We start from the raw sequence: 27,037 nt of genomic DNA, 5'->3' as shown, positions 1-27,037 counted from the left end.
GCAGGTGCTTATGCCGCTGAGCTTAATCCCCCCTTTTGTCTTTTTTTGAGACAGGGTTTTGCTCTGTAGTTCAGGCTGGCCTTGAACTTGAAGGGCTCTTTTTGCCTCAGCCTCATACTGAGAAGAATCACAGTGCATTTAATGACTGTGGGAGGTCTAATGGGGAGAAGGCAACTCTATTTTTTTTAATTTATTTTTTTTGTCGGTACCAGGGATCGAACTCATGACCACGCACCTGCAAGGCAGGCACTTATGCCGCTGAGCTAAATCCCCAGCTCCGGCAACTCTAAATATACACTGTGGAGTTATCACTGAGCAGAAATAACTGTGGGTGTAATGCAAGTGAGATAGGTTTCAGCAGGAAGACAGTCTCCACTTGCAATGAAAAAACTACCAGAGGAAAAATGGCCTTTGAATGGCATGGAGATGAAGAAATCTTCTCCCAGAAACTAAATTACACTGTGGATCAAGAAACACATGTAGGAAAGAGAGACCCTTAAGCAAGCATGTTAGTGAATTTTGCAATGAGGTTTCAGAAAACAGACAAATACAGTGAATGTGGGAAAACCTTCAGCCACAAGTCCTCCCTCTCTCATCCTTCTTCAGAGGATACACAGAGGGGGAAAGATCTGTGAACCTCTGGCTATTGGTCAGGCCATAAGGTACACTCGTGGACTAACACTGGGGAGAAGCCCTGTTAGTGAGGCATGTGGGAGGATGTTCTGTGAGACATCAAATCTTTACATGCATTAGAGGATTCAAGTGCAGGAAGCCCTATGAGCACAGAGAGTGTCAGCAGGTCTTCAGTGACAGACTGCCTCTCACGGTGCACCAGAGTATGCACACTGTGTGTAAGGAGTGTGGGGAAGACCTTCTCCGAGAGCTGAACTTTGTTAATCACCAGGTAACTCACACAGGGAGAAGCCCTTCGAATATCCCAAATGTAAGAGAACTTTAGCACAAGAGCGTCAGACAGCCCACACCAGCAAGAGCCCTATGAGCATACAGAATGTGGGAAATCCTTCTCCCACAGGTCAGCCCTCGGAAATCACAAGAGAACCCACACTCTGGGGTCGCCTTCTGCCCCTACCAAGAAAGCTTCAGCAGACATCAGAAGAATCCCTGCTGGTTTCTTGGAGGCTCAGAAATCTTTCTCTTCAAATTAGTTGACCCAAGGTAGGCATGCGACATCTAATAAATATGGGTGTGACATTTGCCTGAATGTGACATTTCATTGAACAGCAAATAACTGGTACATCTTTTTAAAGAAATCAACATTGAAAACTTTTATTAATATTTTGAAGATTTTATGATGGCAACAAAAAAACTTAAAATTATTCTTTGTATCAAAGAATATACTAAATGGTACTGTGTCAGTTTGGGATTGTGAATTTAGAGTCTTATATTAAAACAATTTCTGTTTCAGAAATAAATTTTTTTTTGTCTTTTTCCTTTTTATTGGTACCGGGGATGGAACTCACAACTGCCTGCTTGCAAGGCAGGTGCTTATGCCACTGAGCTAAATCCCCAGCCCCTAGAAATAAAATTTTTACAAAAGGTATTGTTAAAGATGTACTATGGGGTTGGGGATTTAGCTCAGTGGCATAAGTGCCTGCTTAGCAAGCTCAAGGTCGTAAGTTCAATCCCCAGGACCACATACACACACAAAAAAGATGTACTATGAAACAAATATTTTAAACTAGTAACTAATATTGACAAAAATACGAAGGGCTTTTGTAAGTGTGCCATAAAATATATTTGTACTTAAAAATCATCCTTGGTATACTTATAAGTATGCTTTGTAAGATGAGTCTGAGTCTGTGTTACAATTTGCCAACTGTAGTGCACCATTGTAGGATATATATATTTTAGTACCAGGTATTAAACTCATGACCTTGCTCTTGCCAGGCAGTTGCTGTACCATTGAGATATATCCCTGGCCCATGGAAAATATGTTTATAAGTGTTGTATAGTTTTTGTGATTTTTTTTTTTTGTCTTTTTCCGTTTTATCAGTACCAGGGATCGAACTCACGACTGCCTACTTGCAAGGCAGGCGCTTATGCCGCTGAGCTAAATCCCCAGCCCCCAGTTTTTGTGAAATTTAATGTTTATGAAATGTGTCTCATACTTAGTATCCATGTAATTTTTTTAGCCTTAGTTGAAGGTTTGTGATGATTTAGACCTAGAATATCCTCCAAAGGCTTCCTGTATTGAGAGGAGGGGCTTTTAAAAGGTAACTGAGTCTTGGGGATACTGTACCAGGAGAGGGGGTCTCTGGAGGAGTGACCCGGAAGGATTTGCCTTCCTCTCTGGTTCCTCCCTTCTCTCTCTGCTTCCTGGCCGTCATGAGGTGGGCAGCTTCCTTCAGTCAGGCTCTTCCACCACACTATTCCTGTCTTGGAGCTGGCTGGCCACGCATAGGATGAGACATCTGAAACTGTGATCCAAAATAAACCTTTCCTCCGTTATGCTATGATTGTTGGATATTGGATATTTTGCCCAATCCATGAGAAAAGTGACTGAGAAAAGTGACTAAGAAAAGTGATTGGTCCTTCTGGCACAAGAGAGACAGGAGAAAAAAACAAGAGAAAAGGGCCTTTATTGCAGGCATGCCAGGACTGCTGAAGAGAGGTAAGCACCTTCTGAGGGAGACAAAGAAAACCGCAGGCTTTTATTTGGTGTTGGCAGGGTAGAGTTAAAGGGGTGGGTAGGATGACGTACTGACAGCTGATTGGGGGAGTGTTGGCGCGTGCGCAAAAGCGGGAAATTGAATGTTCATGGGTTGCAAGAACGCGGAAATCAGTTGAAGGCAGCCGCTGTCCAGCGCAGTGTTGACTCGGAACCACACAGATGGGAAGAACCCGTCAAAAAAGTTTTTACTGAGATATTTGTAAGTTTCAGTTGTAAGCAATGACTGAGAGGTCCTGTATACTCTTTTCTTAGTTCTCCCCGTTGGTATTATCTTGCAAAATTATGCCACAGTGTCAGGCAGATAAGGACATGGATACAGTCTACCAGTGATGTTGAAAATTTCTTACTGCATGCGTTAATGCAGTTGTGTCAGGGTTCCTTAGAGGAACAGATAGAACAGATTTACTGAGTGGGCTTACAGTGGCCATCTGCTGAGTTAGGGATGGATAAGTGCAGAATGGCTGGTGTGCGCCAGAGAGCTAAGGACCTAGTCACAGGTCGAGGGCCTGGAGCTCACTGCAGAGTCCCGTTTGGGTCCTTGTTGGGAAGCTGAAGGGTTACCTAGGCTGCAGAGCCTGTGCTGGAAGCTCGAAGGACCTGGAGTCCAGTGTCCACATCCGATAGAGGAAACTGGAGCTCCTCTGAAGAGGCACAAGGCGGGGGCCTTCCGTCTTGCTTATTTTGTTCCATCCAGGTGGTAAAGCTGTTGGTTGGTGGCACCTGCATCTGGGTGAGTCTTCCTTTTTCAGTTTGCAGGTTACACATCAATAATCCGCACACACCCAGCACTGTGCTCCTCTAATCTGCCTCTAATCTTAATCCGTTCAAGTTGACATCACAGCAATACATGTGCACTGTTTTCTGTGTAATTTTATCACAGATGTAGGGTCCTCCAACTGTCACCATTGAGAACAGGTCCATCACTATGATTCTGAAGGTTGTTCTCTCTCTCTCTCTCTTTTTTTAAATCGGTACTGAGGATCAAACTCACGACCACTCACTTGCAAGGCAGGCGTTTATACCACTGAGCTATAAATCCCCAGCCCTCAGCTGCTGTCTTATAACCACACCCATCTCCAACTCTTTTAAGTCTTCCTTAAAAAAACCCCCACTAGACACACAAAAAAAACCTTCCTAACTTTTAGCAATTACAGATCTCTTCACCATTTCTCAAATTTTTTTTATTTAAAAAACATTATACCAGCAAGGCATGCCCATAATCTCAGTACTTGAGAGGCTGAGGCAGGAGGGTCACTGTGAGTTGAAAGCCACCCTGTATTACCTAGTACGTCCCTGTCTCAAAAAACAACCACGAAAGTCACATGAGCCAGGAATGGGGGCACATGACCTTGTGACTGCAACAATGGGAGGCTGAGGCAACAGGATTGTAATTCAAGCTCAGTGTTGGTATTATGGTTGGTGTCTGGTTGTTCCCCCAGAGTCTCACACAGTCATGGGGAGTGGGCTTTCCAGAGGTGGCTGAATTTAGAGTGTGCAATTGATTGATGGTCCAGTGCTAGGATTATGGAGGTGAGTGCTACCCCTGCCTGAAGATGGGTAGCATACGTACAATATAAAGGACAGAAAAAGACTCATTACTTTTTTTCTCTTTTGTTGCTTTTGCTGTCATCTGCTGCCATGAACTGCTACCCCTATGTCATGTGCCACCCTGCATTGGAGCCAGCCAGTTATGGACTAAAACCTACAAACTGTGAGCTAAATAAACTTTTCCTATTTAAACTTTGAGTGTCAGGTATTTTGTTTCAGCAATCAAAAAAATAACCAACACACTGGACAATTTAGCAAGACCTTGTCTCTAAAAAAGACTGGGGATGTAGCTTAGTATAAAGGCTCTGAGCTCAACACCCAGTACTTACCTGTTAAAGGCAGCCTGTGAGGAAACACCAGAGACAGGCTCATGTGAGGAAAAGGCTGGATTCCATTCTGTGTAGGCACAGGCAGGTTGACATCAGAGTGATATGAGCCAGTGGTCTGGAGGAGGGGATAGGCCAGGACAGGGTTTGAGAAAGGGGTTTATAACCTCAAGGAATCTGGATGGAATATGTGGATGATCAGTGCAGGTGTGTAGACACTACTGGACATTCCGGCGTCCAGGAGATTGTCCACCCCTAAATCTCTTTATGGCTATCAGTTCTGTTTGCCGAGGGCAGCAAGATTCTTTTAGTGGATTCGTGTTGCTTGTAGAGGGAAGAATGTTTATTATGAAAGTCTTTCTCTGGTCAGCTTGACATTACCCTCAAAATTATGTTTATCACTTACTTTTCTGTTGCTATGACCAAATACCTGATATACACAGTTTACAAGCGAAAACGGTTTATTTTGGCTCATGGTTTTAAGAGGCCTCAGCCTGGGTTGGCGGGCTCTAAGGTGTCATGGTAGAAGAGTGTGGTAGAGGATGCGGTTAACTTCATGGTGGCTGAGGAGCAGGGAGCAGACGAAGAGTTGAAAGAGAGATCAGGGACCAGGTACAGGCCTGATGGCCACACCTCGCAACTCACCCAGACACAGGCACAAGTGTACATACATACATTTATTTATTTATTTATCTTTTTCCTTTTTATCGGTACCAGGGATCGAACTCACAACTGCTTGCTTGCAAGGCAGGCGCTTATGCCACTAAGCTAAACCCCTAGCCCCACAAGTGTACATACATCTGGGTGTCCACTGAGCCAAGAGAGTTGCCAATATGAACTGTTACACCATACGAGTGAAGACCTATGAGACACGGGACATAATTGCATGAGTTTCACTTATCTGCATTTTTGAGTGAGTGAAAGGATAAAAAAGTAAACTCAGATAAAGCAATGGGCACATGGGCAGAGTTCGGAGGAAAACAGGGACAAGCTCTCAGGAGTGCAGTGTCCACAGGCAGAATCACACAGCACGTCACACTTGCTTCTGGCATCAGCCGTGACAATGCTCTGGAAGTGTTGTCGAGACACTGTGCGGGTGCCCTGCAAGCCAGCACTGACATTCCAGCTTCCCTGGGGGACTGGTCAGTGTGGGTCCTGTCTCTCCAGAGACAGCTGAGGCATGTTGAATGTTCCTAGGAGTTGTCAAGACACTGAGATACAAGTTCCCAGGTAGCAGCCCAGGCTGCTACCCTTGCACCCTTGCAGATGGGCCTTTGGAGGATGATGGTCTCAGGTTTGCTTTCCTTTTTTTTTTTTTTTTGGCACAGCTACCACTCAGGCTGGTGAGGAGTTTATTCCTGTATTGGATTCCTGTCAAATGCTTTCCTTACATCTGATATGATCATGTTTTTCTCCACTAGCCTGTTGGTATGGTAGATGATATAGTGGCTTTTCTGGTCATGATGTATAAATTCTTTTATATATTACTGAATTTGGTTGGGGAAAATTTGTTTCATATTTTTGGTGTGTAAGTTAATTTTTGGGGGGCTGAGGATTTAGCTCAGCAGCATAAGTGAGTTCAATCCCTGGTACCGATTAAAAAAAAAAAAAAGAAAAGACAAAGTTAATTGTTTGTCTGTAGTTTTTTTGTACTGCATTTGATTTGTATTAGGCTAATGATAGCCTTATAAAATGAGTTGGGAAGTGTTCCTCCCTGTCTGTTTCCTGGAAGAGAATATCTAGCTTTTATACCTTTGATAGAGTTTTTCAGTGTGTCTGGCTCTAGAGACTTTGGAAGCTTTTTAATTATGAATTCAACTTTAAAGGACTAATGTTATTGGTTGAATCTTTGTAGTGTGTGGGTTTTGGGGACTTGCCCAGTTTCTCCTGACCTGCTGATGGTGTGAGGATAAAGGTTTTCCTTCATTAGCTTTTCAATGGCTGCAGAATCTCTGAGCAGCTTCCTTCACTGCTGATAATGCTGGTTTGCATTTTCTTTGAGTCCCCGGCTAGCCTAGCTTGCTGAGCTCTGAGGTTGGAGATTACTGTTCAGTTGGCAGGAACAAGCCCACCTGTGAGTTTTTCTGTGGTCAGGGGGTGGGTAGGGGAATGCAGAGCTCCCTGCAGTTGTGTAACTGCTTCAATCCTAAGGTCCACATCTGTTTGTCTTCCTACTGCCTGCCATGGTTCTCCTTTGGTACCTCCCAGAGTTTATAGTTAGAGACCTGTGGTTTGGTTTTGTGTGTTTATCACTGAACCCAGTGCCTTGCACAAGCTAGGCAAGTAGTCTGCCAATGAGCCTATATGGGGTGTAGTTATACTTAGCAAGGAGAAGCTTCTTTTTCTTTTTCTTCTTTTTTTTGGTACGGGGGATCGAACTCACAACTTTAGGCTTGCAAGGCAGGTGCTTATGCTGCTGAGCTAAATCCTTGGGCCCAATCCTCGGGCCCAAGGGAGGAGTTTCTTAAGGCACTCAGGAAACACTCAGAGAGGATGCTGGAAGTGATAACAGAAGGCACACACCAGGCCCAGGCTGGTAACGCAGAGCCTCCCAGCTGTACCCAGGAGAGGGCGAATCCACTAAGGACAAGAGGAGTGGGCATAGGGAGGCCAGGCCATGTGCCCAGGCAGGTGACGCTCAGGGGCAGAGCGCTCTCTTTTGTTCTTTATTTTAAGAGATTTTCACCATCTTTCCACATATATTCTGTTTCATGCCTTCTGTTGAAAGGTTTCAGAATTCCTTAGGCTTTTAAATTTCGAGGATTTTTTTCCTGTTTTCTGGTGGCTCTTTGTGATTGAGGTCTTATGTAATGAAGCGTCATTGAAATACTAATTGTAAAGTTAAATGAATTTTTAAATGTGGAGGTCTGACGCTCTGAGGTCTAGAAAATGCTGGAAGCATCATAGTTTGAGCTTGGAAAATGAATCCAGTATAGATTTGGAAATGGAGATGTCATTGTTTAACTTTTTAAAATAATGAGATATAATCTCATTATGTTGTCTAGGCTGGGCTGAACTCTTGATCCTTCTGCCTTGGCCTCCTGAATAGCTGAGATTTTGAAAATATCCCATGTGCTGTTTGACCCAACCTGTGATTCTAAAAGTGTTACCTGCTGAAATGACAAGTATAATAATTATTAGCATCAATAATCTTTGCATCAAAATGTAAGTTTTACATTAAGAGTTGCTTTGCTTTGTAATTTTAGGCTGAATTCCATAAGAGATGTTGTCAATTCTTTAGCAAAAGCTAAAGACAGTGGCCTTCAGGGTTCAAAGTAATAGACAGTGAGGGACATTGTCATTCATAGAAACTACATGATAACTCTATGGACTATAGGTGTGGTGCTGTGTGCCTGTAATCGCAGCACTCCAAAGGCTGAGGCAGGAGAATTGCTGTGAGTGTGAGGCCAGCATGGGCTACACAGTCAGTTTAATGTTTCTGGTCTGAAATTCAAAATGCTGCAAATGTGAATTTTTAAGTACCCACGTGACTTTTCCCATTTTCTTTTTCTTTTTCTTTTTGTCTTTGCAGTTCAGGATGGCCTGAGCTCATTTTGTAGCCTAGGCTGGTCTCAAACTTGCAATGATCCTCAGGCCTCAGTCTTCTGAGTGCTGGGATTACAGGTTTGAGCCACCACGCCTGGCTTACTTTTCTCATTTTCTATACTGAAGGTTGTTTGTTTTGTTCAATCCTAAGAGAATGGGGTCTTTGCCATCAGCCTGGAAAATTGCGCTGTGCTAGAGTTATGTGTGTTCACTTTCCTCTATACATCAGCTGTGTTAACTTCTGTAAGGTGTGATAAATTGTTTTCATGTTTAGAATTCTGGAAAGTTGATAACCTGGCAGAGAAGACCCACGAAAATCAATATCAGCATTTGCAGAAAGTTGATTTTAGCAACAACCAAACTAAGGAGACTAAGGATAGAAATTATGTGTTTGGAAAGCGGTGTGTACACAAGCCCTGTTCCAGTGAGAAAATTACCTGATAGACATGACTCCTGGGGCAGAGTTTGAATTCTCTTTCAGAGGTAATTACTAGTGCATCCGCTGTAAGGAAATTCTTGTTCCTGTGTACAAAGCATAACAATGCTTACGGTGGGGAGACGTTTTTTTATTTTTTAGGAAAGGTCTTGCTGAATAGCTCAGGCTGACCTTGAACTCACCATGTAGTCAAGAACTCTCAGTGATCTTTCAGCCTCAATCTCTGTGTGTGCTGCCACATTCCTTTGAAAGAAGCCTTCTGCACAGGAAAGACCTGGAGAAGCCTTTGGTCAGCATGAGGACCTGTTTCAGCACCAGAATAAGCCAACTCTGAGGCAGTGTTAGCAGTACATGCGTGTAGAAAAGCTTGCCAGCAGGGGGCAGCCTTCCCGACCCCTGAGCCTGCTCAGGAGGGGTGCCCAGGCCTCTCACCTGTCAGAGCTCATAATGAGAATTGCTGTGAGTTTAGTGCCTGTGGGCAAATGACGGAGATGCAGAAACCAATTTTAAATAAACACCATGGAGTTATCACTAAGAAGAAATACTGCAGCGTAGTGAGAAAGGTTTCAGCAAGAAGACAGTCTCCATTTGCAATGAAAAAAACCCCAAACAGCGGGTGTGGTGGCACACACCTATAATCCCAGCATTTGGGAGGCTGAGGCAGGAGGATGGTTGCAAATTTGAGATCAGCATGGACTACAAAGTGAGCTCCCGACCAACCTGAACTGCTTAGGGAGACCCTCTCTCAAAAGGCAAAACAAAACAAAACAAAACACTCCCAACCTTGGAATGGAATGAGTGGAGAACTCAACAAACCAACTAGCTCTCATCAGGAAACACATGGAGAAGAGAAACCTTTGAAAATGCTCAGTACAGGACACTGTTTTGGCAAGGCAGTTCCTAAACACCGAGCACACATAGGAAGGTCTAAATGTAGTATGTGCAGGGTGCCCTCAGCTCGAGTCACCTCTCAGAGTCCTTTGGAGGACACACACAGGGGAGAAAGTTTACCAGTGTGCCGAGTGTAGGACACCTTCACAAACCAGCCAGGCCTCTCGTGGCACAAAGGCCACGCATGTGACGGGGCACAAGAAGCCTTTGCCCTAAACCCCAGCACACAGCGAACTCATCAGAACGGGGTGGAGGGGCAGGTGTCCAGGCACTTGTCTCTGCCAGGAGGCCACACCCAGGGTGCAGTTCGGGGCTGGGGCTGAAAGTCAAGGGACCAGAGGCTCCCACAGGTGGCTACCATTGGGAGTTCAGCTACATCACTGCAATAGTGGGCCCAGGAGCCAGGAGCATGGTCACACGTAGCAGTGGACTGTCTTAGTCACTTTCTTGTCACTGGAAAAAAAAATCTCACGTGTGCAGCTGTAAGCAGGAGAGGTTTATTTTGCCTCATGATTTCAGTTCTTGTTCAACTGACCCAGGCACAAAAGGCTTGGTGGAAAGGCCTGCGTAGAGGACTAGGTGCTCAACCTGTAGTGACCAGGAGGCAGAAAGAGACAGAGACAGAGAGACAGAGGACAGAGGGAGGAAGAGGGGAGAAGGGGAAGGGGAGGGAGGGATAGAGGGAGAAGAGGAGAAGGAGGGAGGGGGAGCGAATGCACAGGTGAGCCAGGGAAAATCCACTCTTCAGGGCCATGTCCCCGTGGGGCCACCTCAAACCAGGCCTATCCTCCTACCTGCATATTTAACTACTGAACTAAGAATGGAAGAAAGCGCTGATGAATACAGTGCCCCCTGCTGTGATCATCTAGCCACAGGAGTTTGGGACACATTTTATTTTGTTTTCTTGAGATAGGCTCTCACTATGTAGTGCAGGCTGGCCTTGAACTCGCAGTGATACTCCTGCCTCAGCCTCCCGAGTGCTGGCATTACGGGTAAGCACCTCCATGCCTGGTTGGGGAACATTTTAGATCTGAACTATAGTATGGACACAAGCTGGCCACACTGCCACCCCTGAGCCATTGGCAGAACAGCAGGTGTGGAAGATAGATGACAGTGGCAGGCTGGTTCCGGGGTGTCCCTGAAGAGCACCCCATACCTCACACATGCAGGGTCCTCAGCTTACAAAGCCTTTCCCTTGCTCTTATTTTAATCTTCACAAGTAGACTGGCGTAGATAAGGAAGATGCTATTTAGAATAAAGAAGAGATAAACCTAAAGAATGCCAATAATTTACGACAAGATTAAAAAAATGGTTTGCTAGTTCCACCAACGCACTGTTTCCCAGGGGTTGACCAAGTGCTAAAAATCCTCCTTGTGGGAGTTTCCACTGGGTTGGATGACTGCTCGCCTCACCTTTACCTTCCTTCCTCCGAGCCAGGATCACAGTTAAGGCAAAGCAGGTCTCAGGGCTGGGGGACCAATCTGCCAAGCTCTAGCACACCCCATTCACTTTCTTCCTCTTAGCCAAGGCCTTGGAAGGGACCTTTGCCTGAAATAATCTTCCTTGTCAGTAATACAGTATTTATCCTTATCTTACTTAGTTTAGTCCTACAATAAGGCCATTTTTCTCTCCCTCGGTCTTTTTTGAGACAGGGTCTCACTATGCAGTTCAGGCTAGCCCTGGTCTCAAACTAGCAAGGATTCTCCTGCCTCAGTCTTCTGAGTGCTGGGATTATAGGTATGCACCTCAATGCCCAGCTAAAACCAGTTCTGTCTTCAGGGAAGGAACATATCTGTAGATTTTCCAAAAGGAGTGGCAAGTGGTGGATGGGTGTTCAGAAGGAAAAGAATCCAAGGGCTTGCTCAGACCAAGATCTGCCATGTGAAGTTCCGAGAATCATGCAGGCTCAGAACTCTGGGAGGAAAATTCATGCAAACGAGCCAAAGTGTTATCTGTAAAACAGATAGGGGTGACTCAGGAACATATGGGCTAAAATGACGTCAGGATAATATTTCCCTGAACTCCGAGAAACCCGTGGTTACCTGTCTGACAGTGGAGTACATAAGGCCATTTTCATTATACAGTTGGTCAGCACTCCTTACCAACCCCGAGAAACAGCGAGCCAGTGTTGGGTCACTCTGAGATGACTGTGCACTGGTGTGCACACATGTGTGTAAGTTTCCAATTAGTTTTACTGAACACAATTTGTGTACAGAAAAATCCACCCACTTATGTAAATCGTTTAGGGACTTTTGTACCCCCTGCGGCTGAAACAGCCCATGTCCTTTTCTTTCACTCCGCTGGTCTCCTTGTAGATATACCTTTCCCATATTTCCTGTGCATAAGATTTCTTGCACCTAGCTTGTACTGGACATTCATGCCTCCTACTGTTAACCTACTGGTAAGGTTTTCACTGTGAAAAGTATCCCATTGTTGAACTAGCCAGGTGTCTCCTCTGCCTGCCATCTCCTGGTAAATTGTCTCCACTTAGGAAGCTGCTGACTTTTCACTGAGGGCTGGGTGGAAATGGATTTTCCTTAACCCCAATTAACCAGTTTGGAGTGGGGCTGCCCTGCGGTGCAGTATGGCTATGTGGTCTTCTTAAGAACAGTTATTTCCCAGATGGCTGCACTGTTTTGCATTTTGTCCAACAGCTTGGTAGTACATGTTTTACTCCAGCTGTATATGTTAGCTCCTGGTTCCGCCCTGCATTTCTCTAGCCATTGACATATTCTTTCATAAGCTTACTTGACACACACACACACCTTCCTTTATACTCATTCAAATCTTGTATTTCCATCAAGTTGTGTTTTATGACTGTAAGTGATTTAAATATTCTGGGTAGAAGATTAGCCATTATCCAGTGCTTAGCATTCATTTCTTAATAGTTTCAGACAACATAGTTTATTTACTTAGAGGTGAGGTCCATGTTTATTCCTGACAAGCAGTCCTCCTGCCTCGGCCTTTTGAGAAGGGACTACAGGCTTATGCCACTCCATCTGGCTAGTAAGTTTTTTTTTGTCTTTTTCATTTTTATCGGTACTAAGGATCAAACTCACAACCACCTGCTTGCAAGGCAGGTGCTTATGCCGCTGAGCTAAATCCCCAGCCCTGGCTAGTAAGTTTTAAAATTAATGAAGCTCTATATGTTCTTTTTTCTTGTTTTTATCAGTACCGGGGATCGAACTCATGACCACGAGCTTGCAAGGCAGGCACTTTGCTGAGCTAAATCCCTAGCCCTACATGTTCTTTTTTTAATGATCCTCATTTTCTGTAAGGTTGGGGTTTGAACCCAAAGTTTGGAGCATATGCTTTACCACTGAGCTTCCATTCTTAGTTTTGTTTTTTTTTTTTTTGAGACAGGGTCTTTCTATGTAGTCCTGGCTGGCCTTGAACTCACTTGTTAAGCTGGTCTCAAACTCATGATGATCCTCCTGCTTCGGTCCTGAGTATATAGGCATAAACCACCACCACACACACTAGCTTTTTTTGTCTTAAGATTTTCTTCTGGGCACTTTCTGGTTTTTATATTTACGTTTAAATTACACATTTCCCCACATAAATATTTCCTCCAGAACTTTTCTTTTTGCGATAGCATTTTGCTGTGCAGTTCAGACTGAACTTGAGCTCATTTTGTAGCCCAAACTGGCCTCAGTGATCTGCCTGTCTCAGCCTTCCCAGTGCCGGGATTACAGGCATGCACTACCATGTTTGACTTCTCCAGAATTTTGTATTGAAAGCTCTTTTCTTCCATTAAATCATTATCAAAAGAAAATATATAGCTGGGTCTAAGCCTCCCATTTATTTACACTATATGTCTGTCCTAGTTCAGATACCATTGTTATGATTATTATAGTTTGATCCCTGGTGGGGGTAGAAGAAAAGTTGCTTTGATTTTTCTATGTCTTTGAGTTATGAAACTTATGAATATGGTGTTACCCACTTGGTGGTTCTTTCTTTTAGCATTTTGTGCTTTTAGGAATACAGTCACCATCTTTGTAATTTTCTGAGAATTTCTGATTTGGTTTTTTTCCAGAGCCTCATTCACCTGCTTTGTTACTTGCACTGTTACCACCCCAGAGTCCAGGTGGGACGCTTTCAGCTTGTTCTACCTCTGTGGCCCTGGGTTTGCCTTTGCTGAGCTCGAAGACTGGGATTTCAGCTTGCTTAAAAAACTCCTTGGCTCTGTGGTCCTCCCACCTGTACTTCCAGAGCAGCTGAGACTACAGGTGTGCAGCACCACAGCAGCTTCTACCTTTCACTCTCTGAGATCTCACTTGCTGATGACTTTCTCCGGATCTCTTTCTTGCTATGGTTTTATAAATCTAAAAACAAAAAAACTTCCCTAGCATTTTAATGCTGTCTTGAGAAATCAATGTGCTTAATAAAAATCATTATCTGTCACTTTCTCTGCTTTAGCTTTTTAGGCCCCAACATGGTTTCTGCAGCCTCTGCCAGGCAGGCTCCCCGTGCTCCGCCTGGAACCCTCACCTCTCAAAACCACTCTCAGTGCTGGTTTTACTAGGACTTTCCTTGGGCACGCTGCATTGGACTTTCTTTTGCCTTCAGCCTGCAGGTACCAATAAGCTGGCTGGTATGTTTCCAAGGGGCTACCTGGGACCAGTGTGTGTTCAAGATCTCTGTTAAAACAGGGTTACAGGGTCTCTCACTCTTTTCCAGCTCCTTATTGTGTGGCCACAAACTTACGTACGTACGCTTTGGCATTATACACGGGAGATCTGGATGCCCATTGTATTTCCAGGCCTCACCCCACCCGGCCTCAAATGGATGTAATATACAATCAGAGTTAGGGCAGGCTACTTGGGACTCGAAGATTTGAAAAGCACAAGGCACATCATCTGAAGAGAAACAAGAGTTCCAATTTTGCACAAAATGTGAACAAAGGAAAACATGCCCTACCTGGACAAACAAAATATAAAGTTCTTGCAGTTAAGAACGCTAGGGGGAAATGTAGTTCTGTAACACTGGCTGACCTGACATGGAGACACCTCACTCTACCCATGGGAGGGACCAGGTCCCCCCACCCCAGCATGCAGAGTGCTTGGTGCTTTGCATGAGTGAATGACTTCTCCATGAGGGCACACATCTGCCTGATTCTTTCCCTGATTCTGCTGAGGACCAGAAAGGAAAGAGACATCGGAAACATGGAGTCCTGGCAGCACAAGCGGGCCGGCCCAGCCATGTCACGGGCCCGGGTCCTTCCTGTGTACACGCTGGTGGATGTGCAGGTTGGAGCTCTGGCTGAAGCCCCTGCCGCACTTGCTGCATTCGTAGGGCTTCTCCCCGGTGTGCACACGCTGGTGAATGAGGAGCTTGGAGCTCTGGCTGAAGCCCCTGCCGCACTCTCCGCAGTGGTAGGGCTTTTCCCCAGTGTGCACACGGAGGTGGATGCGGAGGTCGGAGCTCTGGCTGAAGCCCTTGCCACACTCGTAGCACTGGTAGGGCTTCTCACCGGTGTGGATGCATCGGTGGATGTGCAGGTTGGAGCTCTGGCTGAAGCCCTTGCCGCACTCCCCGCATTTGTAGGGTCGCTCCCCGGTGTGCACGCGCTGGTGGATGTGCAGGTTGGAGCGCTGGCTGAAGCTCATGCCGCACTCGCCGCAGGTGTAGGGCTTCTCCCCTGTGTGCACGCGCTGGTGGATGTGCAGCTTGGAGCTCTGGCTGAAGCCCTTACCGCACCTGTCACACTTGTATGGCTTCTCGCCCGTGTGGACGGCATGGTGGATGAGCAGGCTGGAGCTCCGGGTGAAGCCCTTGCCGCACTTGTCACACTTGTAGGGCTTTTCGTCAGCGTGGATGGCCTGGTGGACCAGCAGGCTGGAGCTTCGGGTGAAGCCTCTGCCACACTGCGTGCATGCGTAGGGCTTCTCTTCCGTGTGGTGTCTCTGGTGGGGCAGGAGCTCTGGCTTCGCACTGAAGTCTTTTCTGCACTGGTCACACCTCTGTGGCTTCTCTGCAGCGCAGGTCTTTGTGTAGGGAGCAGCATCTGGGCCAGTGGGCAGCAACTTCCCACAGTTGCCACAGTGGCAGGACTTGTGCTCTGGGTGAGCTCGCTGGTGGCTGCAGCTGACCAACCGTGACTTCCACCTTGAAATGTCTTTGTGGTTATGGACACAGGGATCCGATTCTTTCACTGGGCCACGAGGGCAAGTGGCTTCACCACCAACCAGTGGTGACACTGGCTGTGTTCTGTCAGACCCAAGTTTAAGCTGCAGGTTTCCAGAACCCCGGGCCATGGGCGGCCTCTCCCCCTGCACCCCTTGCCTCTCGGTGCACTCCCCAGGAACAGAGACAGCTTGGCTCTCCCTGGGGTCCTGGGGCTCATTCTTATGCAGCTTCCCAGGGGAGTCTTGTGAGGCCATCTAGTTTGGGGTTGCCAGAGAGAGGTAGCTTTCACTTTCAGTGTTTGCCAAGGCACCGAAGAATCGCTAGACTGTTCTTATTTCTGGAATATGACAAGATGCCGCTCCCCACTTCTGGCAGGGATCTAGCTCAGAACCCTGTCCTTTTCCGCTGAAGAGTCATAAGGCAGTCCCTACTCCCAGGTGCTAACTGGCCACATCTTCCTCGAAGCTTGCTGTTTGTGACTTATGCTAGAGTCCTTTGTCCCACAGACTCCACAGGATTGTCTTTCAAGTCTCCTAGGAAACAAACAGTTCAGTGATAAGAACAAAAGCGTGGATTTTAAGATTTCAGAGCAGAAAATTTAGCTTGTCCTAACAGTCATGTTTGTGTTAACATCAAAGGAGAGGAAGACCCAAGATGAAAGACACATGATCCCCCTCCACTTTCAACCACAGCCAGTGAACTATGCCTTTCCTAATCTAGCAGAAGGCTACCAGTCCTACAACCTTGCTATGAATAACATTTTATTTCACTTCATTTTATCTTGATTAGACTTCCACTTAATTGGTATTGTTCTTTAATAGGTTACAAGGAAAAATCCTCAGTGGCAGAGCATTCTACATAGCATGCACAATGCCCTGGGCTTGGTCCCCCAGAGCGCCATGCCACCCCCTGTCCCCGCCACACACCAGACACAGAAGTAGGCATGATCAGAGTGCTATGGTGAGGACCGCTCCGGAGAGGAAGCAGAGACCGCAAAGGGCTTGATGTGTGGCACTGGGGACCTGTGCTTAACCCCTGCACTGAAAACTGTTTAAGTCCGAATGATAAGCACCACTGGTAAGATTTTAGGTAGAGAGGGACGGCTGCAATAGCAATTCAGAAAAAAAAAAAACAAAAACAAAAAACAGTAAGAGTGATGGCTGGGGAGAGAAAAGAAGAGATTCGTTCTAAATCCCATAGTGACAAACCACGGCTAGACACCCAGGGAAAACAGGCTCTGAGCACTCTCCCTGTTGGAGTCAGAGGTACTGGGTCCCAGGGAGCCAGGCAGGAAATGAACGAGGAAAAGACTGGCATTGGAAGATGGACAAGTCTGACGTTAACCTGAGGGGCTGGCGAGTGTGCTTAGCCCAGTCTTGGTTAAAACCATTCATGTGAATATCCTCCTACTATGTGAAAATAATAAAAGAGAGATCCCTATCAGCCTTGGAGGGAAGAAAGGTGGCCACCAGCAGCAGAGATCCTGAGGACTCCTAGATGGCAAAGACAGAAGGATGCAGACAGATGAGGAAGCCAGAGAAAATATTCACAGCTCAAGCCACATACAAGAAAGAGTATCATGAGGGATACGAAATTGTCTCAAGAAGTCTTAGAAATTTAAATTACAAATTCGGAATCAACAACACACAAGCTGTCAGGCAGCCCCCCAAGCCACTGTGACAAGGCAGAGGGCCTGGCACTGGGCTGAGCACAGAGAGGCGCCCTCAGCGGCCATCTTCAGAATTCCGAGCTGCTTCCTTGAGGCCCAGCTGCAGAGGTGTCCTCTAAAGTGACAGGCACAGATGTCAGGCATTGGTTGAGGAGGCCCAATCCCACATCATCCTGGGAATGTGGGACTCTGGGAGAAACTCCAAGGCGACGATTTAAAAATATGTAAGTGAAAAAAAGGGGGAGGGGGACTGAGGAGAGGAACAATTTCAAGAAATGAAGAAAAGAGGAAATAGAATTTTAAGGGCATATAATTAAAATCCTAGAGAAACTGGAGAGAATAACACATTGAAATAAAATCTAAGAAATTAAAAACACAGTTACAAAACCACTCATAATTCTTCTAGACTAACAAAGCGATTGACATGATCTAAAGTACCAGGTGAAATTGAACCCCAAGTGATAGATGCTGCAGGACCACAAGGCCTCGCCTGTCCCTGAGGCACCACGGCTGACAGGGCCTTCAGGCTGTGCCCAGGGCTGCAACCCAGATGGGTGGGAGGGTAAAACGCAGACAGCCACACAGGCTCAGGGATTCCTCAAGAACATGGCTTTAAAAGGTAGAGGTGGAAGGGTCGGGGTTTAGCTCAGTGTCGCAATGCCTGCCTGGCACGTGTGAGGTCCTGAGTTTGATTTCTGGCATCCTCTCACCCTACCAAAAAGCTAGGTAGGGATGGAAAGATGGACAGCAAAGGCCCATTTCTTAGGAGAATGTTAGAACAGTAAAGGTCAAGTGCGAGGCAGTGATCAAAGAAATAACAAAAAAAAAAAATGTTTCCCACAACTCAGGACACAAGGCCTCTGAGTGCCAAACCTGTGGGAGAAGACCCGTGAGTAGCCGTACCCTCATGAAGCGTGCATGCGTCAAGAAAAACAACCTAACAACTCCTCCCCAATAAAACCTTAAAAGCATTCAGACAGGGAGACAGATTATGTACAATTAAATGTGAATTAGAGACACTGAACTAGATGGTAATATTGGCAACCTAATGATAATACAATTACTTGCAAATTTGAGAAGTGACTGTGAAATTGGAATTCTATAACTAGTCAATCCTTTGGACGGGAGAAAAAAACACATGCTTTTTCAAGTAAGGGATTTGGTTTCTCCATCACTCAGAAATGAACCGTAGCCATTTTTTTTAAATTATAAAAATGATGCATGATGTAAGAGACAGCAGTAAGCAAATATTTCGATAAAATATCTAATTAGGTTGAACCAATTATTGATGCATAAAGGAAAAAATAATTAACCAAAACTCCACAGTATCAGTACGGAAAGAAAAACCCACTCGAATAAGACACATTTTAAAAAGAAAGTGCTAGCTAAGGGATGGGGGAATTGTAATCACAGTACACTACCTTCCAGTGACCCATTGGTATGGCATAAACACACCAGTATCAATTACTGAAGGAATGGACATAAGTGCTTGGGAAGATGCTCATATTAGGGGAGGTAAAACAAAAATGCTGTATCTATAGACGTATTCACGCCTGTAATCTCAGCACTCAGGATCATTGAGAATTCAAGACCAGCCTGGGCTACAAAGTGAGCTCAAGGCCAGCCTGAACGGCATAGAGAGACCCTGTCTCAAAAAAGACAAAAAATAAAATAAAAACTGCTGTATCTTCATCTAAGACGTGAGGAAGTCAACAGAAATATCAAGTACTGATAAATTCAGAAATGGCAGTGTATCACAATACTCTAAATTCAGATTTAACTGATACTGTGGCAGCACTTGCCACCTTCATAGTCATTAAGTCCACATCTGAAGACAGGATACTGGCAAGCAGAGGGACGGACACACTGCCAGCCCCTGGCAGAGTCATTCAGGCATGTACATGGTGTCTTGCTGGAGGTGACCATCTCGGGGGCTGGGCAGGGCCGTGGTGTCATGCGCTGTGATAGCTTGTGGGACTGTAGGAGTCGGGGGAATGATTTTCATTGTTATCCTTTTCACACTGTTTAAAAGCAGGTTTATGGTTTAGAACTAAAGCGGCTCCCAAAGCCCAATGTTTAAAAGGTGATTAGACTGGGAGCTGGCTAATGGCAGGGAGATGGGGTTGGGTTGGAGGGCACAGTCACTGTGGGCATCACTGGGCACAGCCTGGAAGGGTGTCTCTCCCTCCTCGGCTCCTCCTTGATTCTCTGCTTCCTGCCTACCATGCACGTGCCATTGTGTTCTGCTTCAGAACCAGCTAAGTAGAAACCAAAACCTCTACAATTGAGCCAAATAAACCCCTCCTTTCTTAAGTTGTAGGTATTGGATATTGCATCTCAGCAACAAAAAAAGTAAGACACTATGTCAATGCTTTTGTGCGTGTGCGTGCATACGACAGAAAGAGAGACAGAGAAGGGGAGAGAGCATTTTGTTTAGAATGAAAACAGAGTCACAACTGAGCATCTTTAGAAGCCTTGGTGTGGCCCCAGGGGTAGCTGAGCAGGGAGTATTGTTTTGTTAGAAGCCTTTCTGTGGTGCAAGCATCCCTGTTTACAAATTTTAAAGTAATGGAAAAAAAAAAACAGAACAACAACAAATCAAAACAAACAAAAAAGAAAATGAAAAAAAGAAAAGCTACAGTTTGAAACAGTTAAATCATAAGGCAGGCCAGTGTTAAATAGTGAAAAGATACTGCTTTAACACCCTTAGTGCCCAATACCTGAGATGACGGTGCAGAAACTTCAGTGGTGCAAAAGTGTATGGAGCAACAGAAATTTTACTAATGACAAGTTTTTTATATGCAGTAGTAATAAAACTTTGTGATACTAGTCTTTAAGTACTTACAGTATGAAGAGTGACCATGCAGCATTAGAAAAACACAGACACTTAGAAAAGGTCTTTTTTGTTATGCCATAAATAAGCTAACTCATACGTGGAAAACAGAAAACTAAAAAATATGGTATCATCTCCTGTAATTTTCATACACTTTTTGAGATATGTCATCACTGATTAAGCTCCCAGGGAATTAGCAAAGCACACTCCCAGCTGCGTCTGCGTGGAGGTGTGGCCGTGGGGTGTATGTCTGGCTTTCCCTCCTCTTTGCCCTGCTCTGCTTCCTGACCACCATGGACTAAGTACCTTTGCTGTGCTACACTCTTCCACCATGATGTTCCTGTCTTGAGCCAGGCAACCAGGGACTGAGTTCCCTCAAACCACCAGCCAAATTACCCTCTTCTTTAATGTTGGGGCTTTGGGTCTCAAGAGATAGAAAAGCTGGCTGTTGTGTAATAATACATAAGTATGGAGCCCACAGAAAAAAGTGGGACACACAAACTCCTGAGGATTTCATTTCATATTATGCTTGTGTTGTCTGATTTGACACTTCTGTCTTCTATAGACATTATATATATTTTTTGAGACAAGGTCTTGCTGTGTAGCCTAGGCTGACCTCAAACTTGCAGCAGTCTTTCTGCCTCAGCCTCCCAAGTGCTGGGATTATAGACATGCACCACCATGCCTGGCCAACTATGTCCAATTTTGTATCAGTGAAGATGAAGACATAGGGCAAATCTTGGAGCTGGAAGCCCACACCCTCCTCCGGGTCCCTTGTAAACCTACAGCAGCACTGGGTCTCATCACTGTCCTTGATGCCATGAGCAGCCCGGCCCTGCGCACACTTACCCACTCTATCTTCAAGGAGGTGTTCTAGCCACACTCCCCATTTCGAGTCTCTAGGCTTTTCTTTGCATGATTCTCTGTCTGAATAGTTATCTGTTTAAACTGTTGACCTTTAGACTGAAAGCCAAAGGGTTATGTCAGAGGCTTCCCTAGGCCTCTCCAGGCCTCTCCAAGACACATTCATCATCCTTACCCCACCCTGCACCTTCATTTTCCTAGAGGAGGACCTGCCAGATTCACAGGAATATGCTGTGCTTGTGTAATGTTCCTCCAACAAGACCCTAAGAAATATTTCTCATCTGTTCAAGTCTGCTTCAGTTATTAAATATTGACTACTTACACGCAGCACTGAAAATAGTTCTATATCTCAGTTCCGTATTCTTAAGAGTTAAGCAATTGCACACTGAAAGTGTTTTAAGAAAAACACTGCACTTATAGGAATTCTTTTTTTTTTTTTACAGGGTCTCGCTATGCAGTTTAGGCTGACCTTGAGCTCACTTTGTAGCCCAGGCTGGTCTCGAACTCGCAACGATTCTCCTGCCTCAGCCTCCTGAGTGCTGGGATTACAGGCATGAGCCACCACGCCCGGCTCACTTATAGGAATTCTAATTAAGAGTGTTTGGCCATGATAGTCAGGTGGAATGACTAATTCCTCAGGACAGATACTTCAAGATGACATCTGATAATGCTTGTTTCAGTGAGAAGTGTTTTCCAGAAAAAATGCATCACTGATGACACTACCAATCCCTAGGTGAGAGCATCGTACCCCATGTTCTGATCATGACATGTTCGGAAGGCAGGAGAGAGGGATCCCTGAATGCATAAGAAAAGACACAAGGGGCAGGAGCCATCTCTAGGATGGGAGGTACTAGGAAAACTGAGATAGCACAGACAGCACGAGGCCCAGGAAAATGGTGGGAAGGCGCCCCCACAGAAAGATCAACATGAGTGGAGAGGACCACAGTCTCCTGAGAGGCAGTCCTCAGGGACTGGTGGGGGCCCAGCAGCTTGCAGTCAGCAGGGCTTCCTCCACCAGTGGCCCGCCTGCCTGTCCTGCAGCATACTGTATGTCACATCATGGTCTCTGCACAGAGAGCTCATCTCAGGACTATGTGGGGCCTGGCTGACCGCAGAAAGCACAATGGGCCCCCATCTCAGCCTGGGGAGGGATGAACCAGGTCTCGGCTGGGTGACTACCTGCTCTCCAGTTCTTAGTGTGCCAGTGACAAGAAGGAAGCGGCCAACTAGGGTTCCACTCTGTTCTTACCGCCAAGTTCCTGCAGCCCTGCAGCGTCACAGCACCCTCCTGCTTCCTCTGGGCTGGGCCTGGGCACCCCTGCTCTTCCTTCACGGGGTCCACAGACCCTGTGAGTGTTGTTGGTTCCTAGAACATGAAGCACATCCATCTTCAGCTGAGGGCAGAGAAGGCTGGGAGGGGTCACCAGGTCCCCCTGTAGGCTGGGATCACAAAATGGCCACTTCCATTCAAACCTGCAACCTGTGGGTGCAGGCTCTCACCTGGCCACCTTCCTTGTGGTCCCCTTCCTACGCTTGTCCTGATGACGTCACCACAGTGCCACTTTCCAGTCTCCAGGAGCCGAGGAGCCCTGCCTTTCCTGACAGTGCAGCAGCCACAAGCAGGGTGTGTCTACAGCTTGACTCTGTCCCATTTCCCTGTCTGTCCTTGTCATCCTCCTGGAACAGATCTGCATTCGCCCGAGCCTCCCCAGCTGCCTGCTCCCTCTGTGCTGCCTCCTAACCCCATCTCTACCACTCCCTTCATTGCAGTGTCCCATGCAACTGTCAGTTGGATGACTTTGAAGGGCACCTGTCAGGCCAGGCCTGAGACCTTTCCATGGTTTTTCAGGGGACAGAGCACAACCCAGACTCATGCTGTCCCACAGGATTACAGGCGCCAGCATGCCCGGTCCTCAAAATTCTTTTTTTTTTTTGTCTTTTTCTTTTTTATTGGTATGGGGATCGAACTCACGACTGCCTGCTTACAAGGCAGGCGCTTATGCCACCGAGCTAAATCCCCAGTCCCCCTCAAAATTCTTAAAAAACACCATAGATGATTCTGATGCACAGATTGGTTGAAAACAGATTTCTAGGACTGACTTTGTAATGACTGTGCTGCCATTTAACTTTCTTGTTTTTCACTATTCATGGTATATAAATAATCACCATTAATTAACATGCCTGTATTTTGTATACATATAAAAAAAAAACCTGCTCATCAAGAGGATGAATTCCTGACAAGCAACCAGCTGATAATTCTACTTGTTTTCCTGAGACACTCAGGATGACATCTGACATGCTACAGTTTGGGTCTGGAGCATCTCCAAAAGTCCACCCAGAGGTGAAAGGCATGATTACTAGCCCATGGCACCTTCTGGAGGTGGCTGGAGGGGATGGATGGAAGTTAGGTCACTGCGGGTGTGTGACTTTGAAGGGGTCACTGGGATCCTAACCTCTTCCTGGCTTTGTGGCCACCATGATGTGGACAGACCTCCTCCCCAAAATGCTCCTGCTACCACAACCCCAAAGTGAGGACCTCCGAAGTGTGCGCCTAAATCAATCCTTCCTCCTTTGAAGGTGATCACCTCTGGTGCTTTGTCACTGAGAGGGAAAATTAAGCCAGCGTGAGTGAAATGTCTGCCAGGAAATGCCAGCTGTGAGGGGCCTAGGTAAAGGTACTTCGTGGAATCCTTTGACAACAGACAGAGTTGGGCATTCTGAGAAGCGGCTCAAAGTCATGGAGGAGGGGTGGATACCTGTACAAAACCCGGAGACATCACCTGGCAGGTCTCTGCCCTCAGTATGTAATGCCTCAATACCTCGATGCCCACGTGTATGACATTCTTTCTCACACTGACGCCTGATAACACAGAAGAAAATGCACAGTTCAGGAACATGGTCAGACACTAAACAGGTATACAGAAGTGATGCATGGCTTCCTCTGGAGAAGGAATCTTTCGAGTGTCAGACAGAAGGCATTTTAGCAGAAACCCTGGCTCACCTGAAACTTGATCATGTCCTCTGCTCCGGGAAGGGTAGATTCCTGGAAAGGCAGAGTTAAGGGGGCTAAAAAAAGCCATGAACACCAAGCCCACCTTTCAGGGGCGCAATGAGCAAAACCAGCAAGACTGTGGGCGTCACTCAGCTCTTGCCCTGACTTCTTTTGCTCCCTCAGCTCTCTGGCCAGGGCTTCGGGTCAAACAAGCCAGGTCTCCCTCCCAAACCCCGAGAACGAACTGGGGGTGGGGGGTGGTAGCCAGCATCCCAGACACGCGCCAATTCCTCGCACCCCCAGGTTCTGCCCCGGAGCTTGGGGAAACTCTGCCCAGGACGCCTCTCGACCTTCTTCCCAAGCTCATCTCTTTCAGGGGCACAAGGGCTCCGGGACCCCGTGTGCCTCTCCCGGGTCTCGCTGGGGCCCTGACATCTGCTGAACACCTGCTCAGGACAAGGCCGGGAGTGAGTGCTGCGGCCTTACTCGCGTGGGTCTCGCCCGTGACCCGGCCCCTCGCAGCGGCTGGGGACGCGGCGAGTATACATGCGCGTCTGGCCATCCTCCATCCCCTGGCCGACCCGGCACTGGACGCTCGCCCTTAGCGAGCGCAGCCCGGCCGCCTCCCTCCCACCTGGCGCCCATACCTGGTTTGAGCACTCCGGACCCCCACTCTGCCCTCGCCGAGGGCTCTGAACTACAAGTCCCAGAAAGCCGCGCGCGGGACCGGCCACTTCCGATGTCTCCCTCAGGAGACCACTTCCAGCTCCGACTGGGGCTTTTAGCGTACAGTTGAGCGTTGTGTGAGGGTTACGCGAGCTGTTTATCCGTGTTAAAATACCGCCTAGGAGAAGGTAATTCACACGCGAAAAGTAATACTTACCACCCGACCTCTTCCTGTCCCCTTCAAAGTTCATTCTTAACCCGAGGTGTTCAAAGCCTTAACTTCGTGGGGGCACGAAGAGGCCGAGGCAGGACGAAGCAAGTTTGAGCCCAGTTTAGCGCCTTAGCGGACCCTGTTTCAAAAAATAGAGGATTGGGTATGTAGCACAGTTTGAACGCCAGGGGCTCAATCCCCAGCACCGTCGAGGAAAAAAAAATCCCTCCAGTGTCCTCCTTGCCTCAGACTTCGAGTGCTGGAATTACAGGCAGGCGCCACCAAATCCAGCTCTTTGCAATTGTTTGTATTTGTAAGACCAGATTTTTTTGGTCTTTTTGAGACACCGTCCTATTCAGGCTGGCCTTGAACTCACTTGTAGCCCAGGCTGGTCTCTAACACTCAACGATCCTCCTGCCTCAGCCTCCCAGGTGCTGACATTACAGGGGAGCCTCACCACACCTGGCTTTTTTGCAATTATTTGAGGGAAATTAGAGCTAAGAGGGAAGAGGCAGAGGCAATCACTTAACTGTTGATACCTATGGGTAGATTTTTAAAACAGAAATGATATGCAGATGCATGGGCCTGCAGTTTGATTTTTCTAATGTAGTATTGCGGTGTGTCAGAGATTCACTGGGGAGCTAGGAGGTTTGCCCTGAAGACTCTTCTGGCTGATGCTTTTCATGGTGTCCGGCTGTGCCTCTCTTCCTGTCACCTCTCGCAGTGTGGTGCGGGCTGCCCATTTGTCTCTCCTCACTTCTCAATTATACTGCGGGAGACAGGGCCGAGATCCACACCTTTTTTTCTGCACCCTCCTTCTTTGGTTTATAAGTTTCCAATTGCTCCTGTAATAGACTGCTACAGAGATGCACACTAAACTCAAATGTATTCAGTTTGCTGGACTACAGTCAAGGGTGTTTGCAGGGGTGTGTAGATCTGGAGGCTGCAGATGAGAATATTTCTCTCCATTGCCTCATTCTTCGGGTCGTGGCCCCTTTCTCTGCCTTTGGAGTACATGACTCCGATCTTGGCTTCCCCACCATACCGTTTCCTGAGAAGATGACGTCTTCGTCTCTGGGGTGACGACTGTTGTAATGATTGGGCCCAGCTGGATAATAGGCCATAATCTATCTCAAGATCGCTAATGACATTTTCCAAGATGCTGTGTGATACAAGTTCAAGACTTCCGGGAATTGGCAGATGGACAGGTATGCAGGACCTTATTTTCAGCCCATCATGCATGTGTGGGGCAGGTCCACTCCCCCTGTGACCACTGGGGAACATGAAGTGACTTCCCTTGGACCCCCATGCCTCAATCTTCAATGGGAAACACCTGCAATATGTATATAAGCCAACTCCCCACAAAGCTGATACATATTAGGTGTCAGAAGCCTATTCTAATGAAAAGGCAAAATTTAAAAATAGAAAACAACAGAGCTCTTCTCTGATCCTCTGATTCTGTCACTGCTGTACTGCCCTTCACCCTGTCAGGTCCTCATTTCCTCCTTGTCCAATTTAGAGGCTGTAATCATCGGGTGAGTCTCTTGGATAGACTGTGAACTCACTTGCCTCTTTCTCACTTGGTCTGATTCTAAAATTACAAAGCCTAGAGTGAACCCAGCTCTTTGCCTCTTCCTTGCCTGTGCCCATGTGGAAGATGCTGGCTGAGGAAAACACATGGACTTTGATAAAGTCTTGCTTCAAGTTTATGACCCCAGAGTTGAGGTGGGTTTCCGTGATGGTGAAGCTTAATTGTGTTAATTTGACTGGCTCGGGAGCTACCCAGGGATTTGTGAAGCACACTTCTGACTGTCTGGGTGGATTGTGCAGGCCGGACTTTGGGGTTTATATTTGGCCTCTGATCTTTCATCTCTGGCACTGCTCTCCTGCTCTGCTCCCTAGATGCCAAGATCTGTGTAACTTTATTCCACCAGCCCCGTTGCCATGATGCTTGTGCCTTGGAGGCAGCTGATCATGGACTGAATCCTCTGACATCATGAAGAAGGAATTACCCCTTTCCTCTTTTATTTTTTATTTTTATATATCCATTTTTTCTTAGAAAGAAAAGAAGAAAAAACTCTAACAAAAATTTAAAGTACATCAGTCATCCCCAAATCATTTACCCAGAGTACAAGACACCTGCCTTCAGTTGTCTGAACAAAATCAGTACAAATCTTTCTTTTCAGCAAACTCAGAGAAATCTGTAGTATAATTATATTAACTATTTTTTGATA

At 46.5% G+C, this 27,037-nt stretch overlaps 3 protein-coding genes across 4 annotated transcripts; 1 reads left to right on the top strand and 2 right to left on the bottom strand.

The window, feature by feature from the left end:
- The first annotated feature begins 2,610 nt into the window (after positions 1-2,610).
- Znf487 (zinc finger protein 487) lies at positions 2,611-9,034 on the top strand. The gene is given in 3 exon segments (XM_063233522.1): positions 2,611-2,632; positions 8,264-8,544; positions 8,816-9,034. Coding segments are annotated over 3 exon segments (522 nt in total).
- A 5,265-nt stretch (positions 9,035-14,299) lies between these two features.
- Positions 14,300-24,564, bottom strand: LOC101788855 (uncharacterized). Of its 2 annotated transcripts, none has more exons than XM_063233585.1 (5): positions 24,413-24,564; positions 23,936-23,977; positions 23,691-23,794; positions 22,184-22,300; positions 14,300-16,101 (listed from the first exon to the last, which is right to left on the bottom strand). In XM_063233585.1, the coding sequence occupies exons 1-5, from the start codon at positions 24,486-24,488 to the stop codon at positions 16,093-16,095; spliced, it is 348 nt and encodes a 115-aa protein (XP_063089655.1). In that variant the 5' UTR covers positions 24,489-24,564; the 3' UTR covers positions 14,300-16,092. The 2 variants fall into 2 exon arrangements, with proteins under 2 accessions (XP_063089655.1, XP_063089656.1); XM_063233586.1 differs by having other exon boundaries at positions 23,715-23,794.
- On the bottom strand, positions 14,644-15,696 carry Znf239 (zinc finger protein 239). The gene has a single exon (XM_013148540.2). It carries the CDS (start codon positions 15,694-15,696, stop codon positions 14,644-14,646), a length of 1,053 nt encoding a protein of 350 aa, XP_013003994.2.
- Positions 24,565-27,037: the final 2,473 nt, after the last annotated feature.

This window comes from Cavia porcellus, unplaced genomic scaffold (genome assembly GCF_034190915.1).
Source record: "Cavia porcellus strain 051 isolate PalLab524CR breed Dunkin Hartley unplaced genomic scaffold, mCavPor4.1 scaffold_23, whole genome shotgun sequence".
Lineage (NCBI taxonomy): Eukaryota > Metazoa > Chordata > Mammalia > Rodentia > Caviidae > Cavia > Cavia porcellus.
The sequence above is the reverse complement of the archived record's forward strand: the minus strand, read 5'-3'. Positions and strand labels throughout refer to the sequence as shown.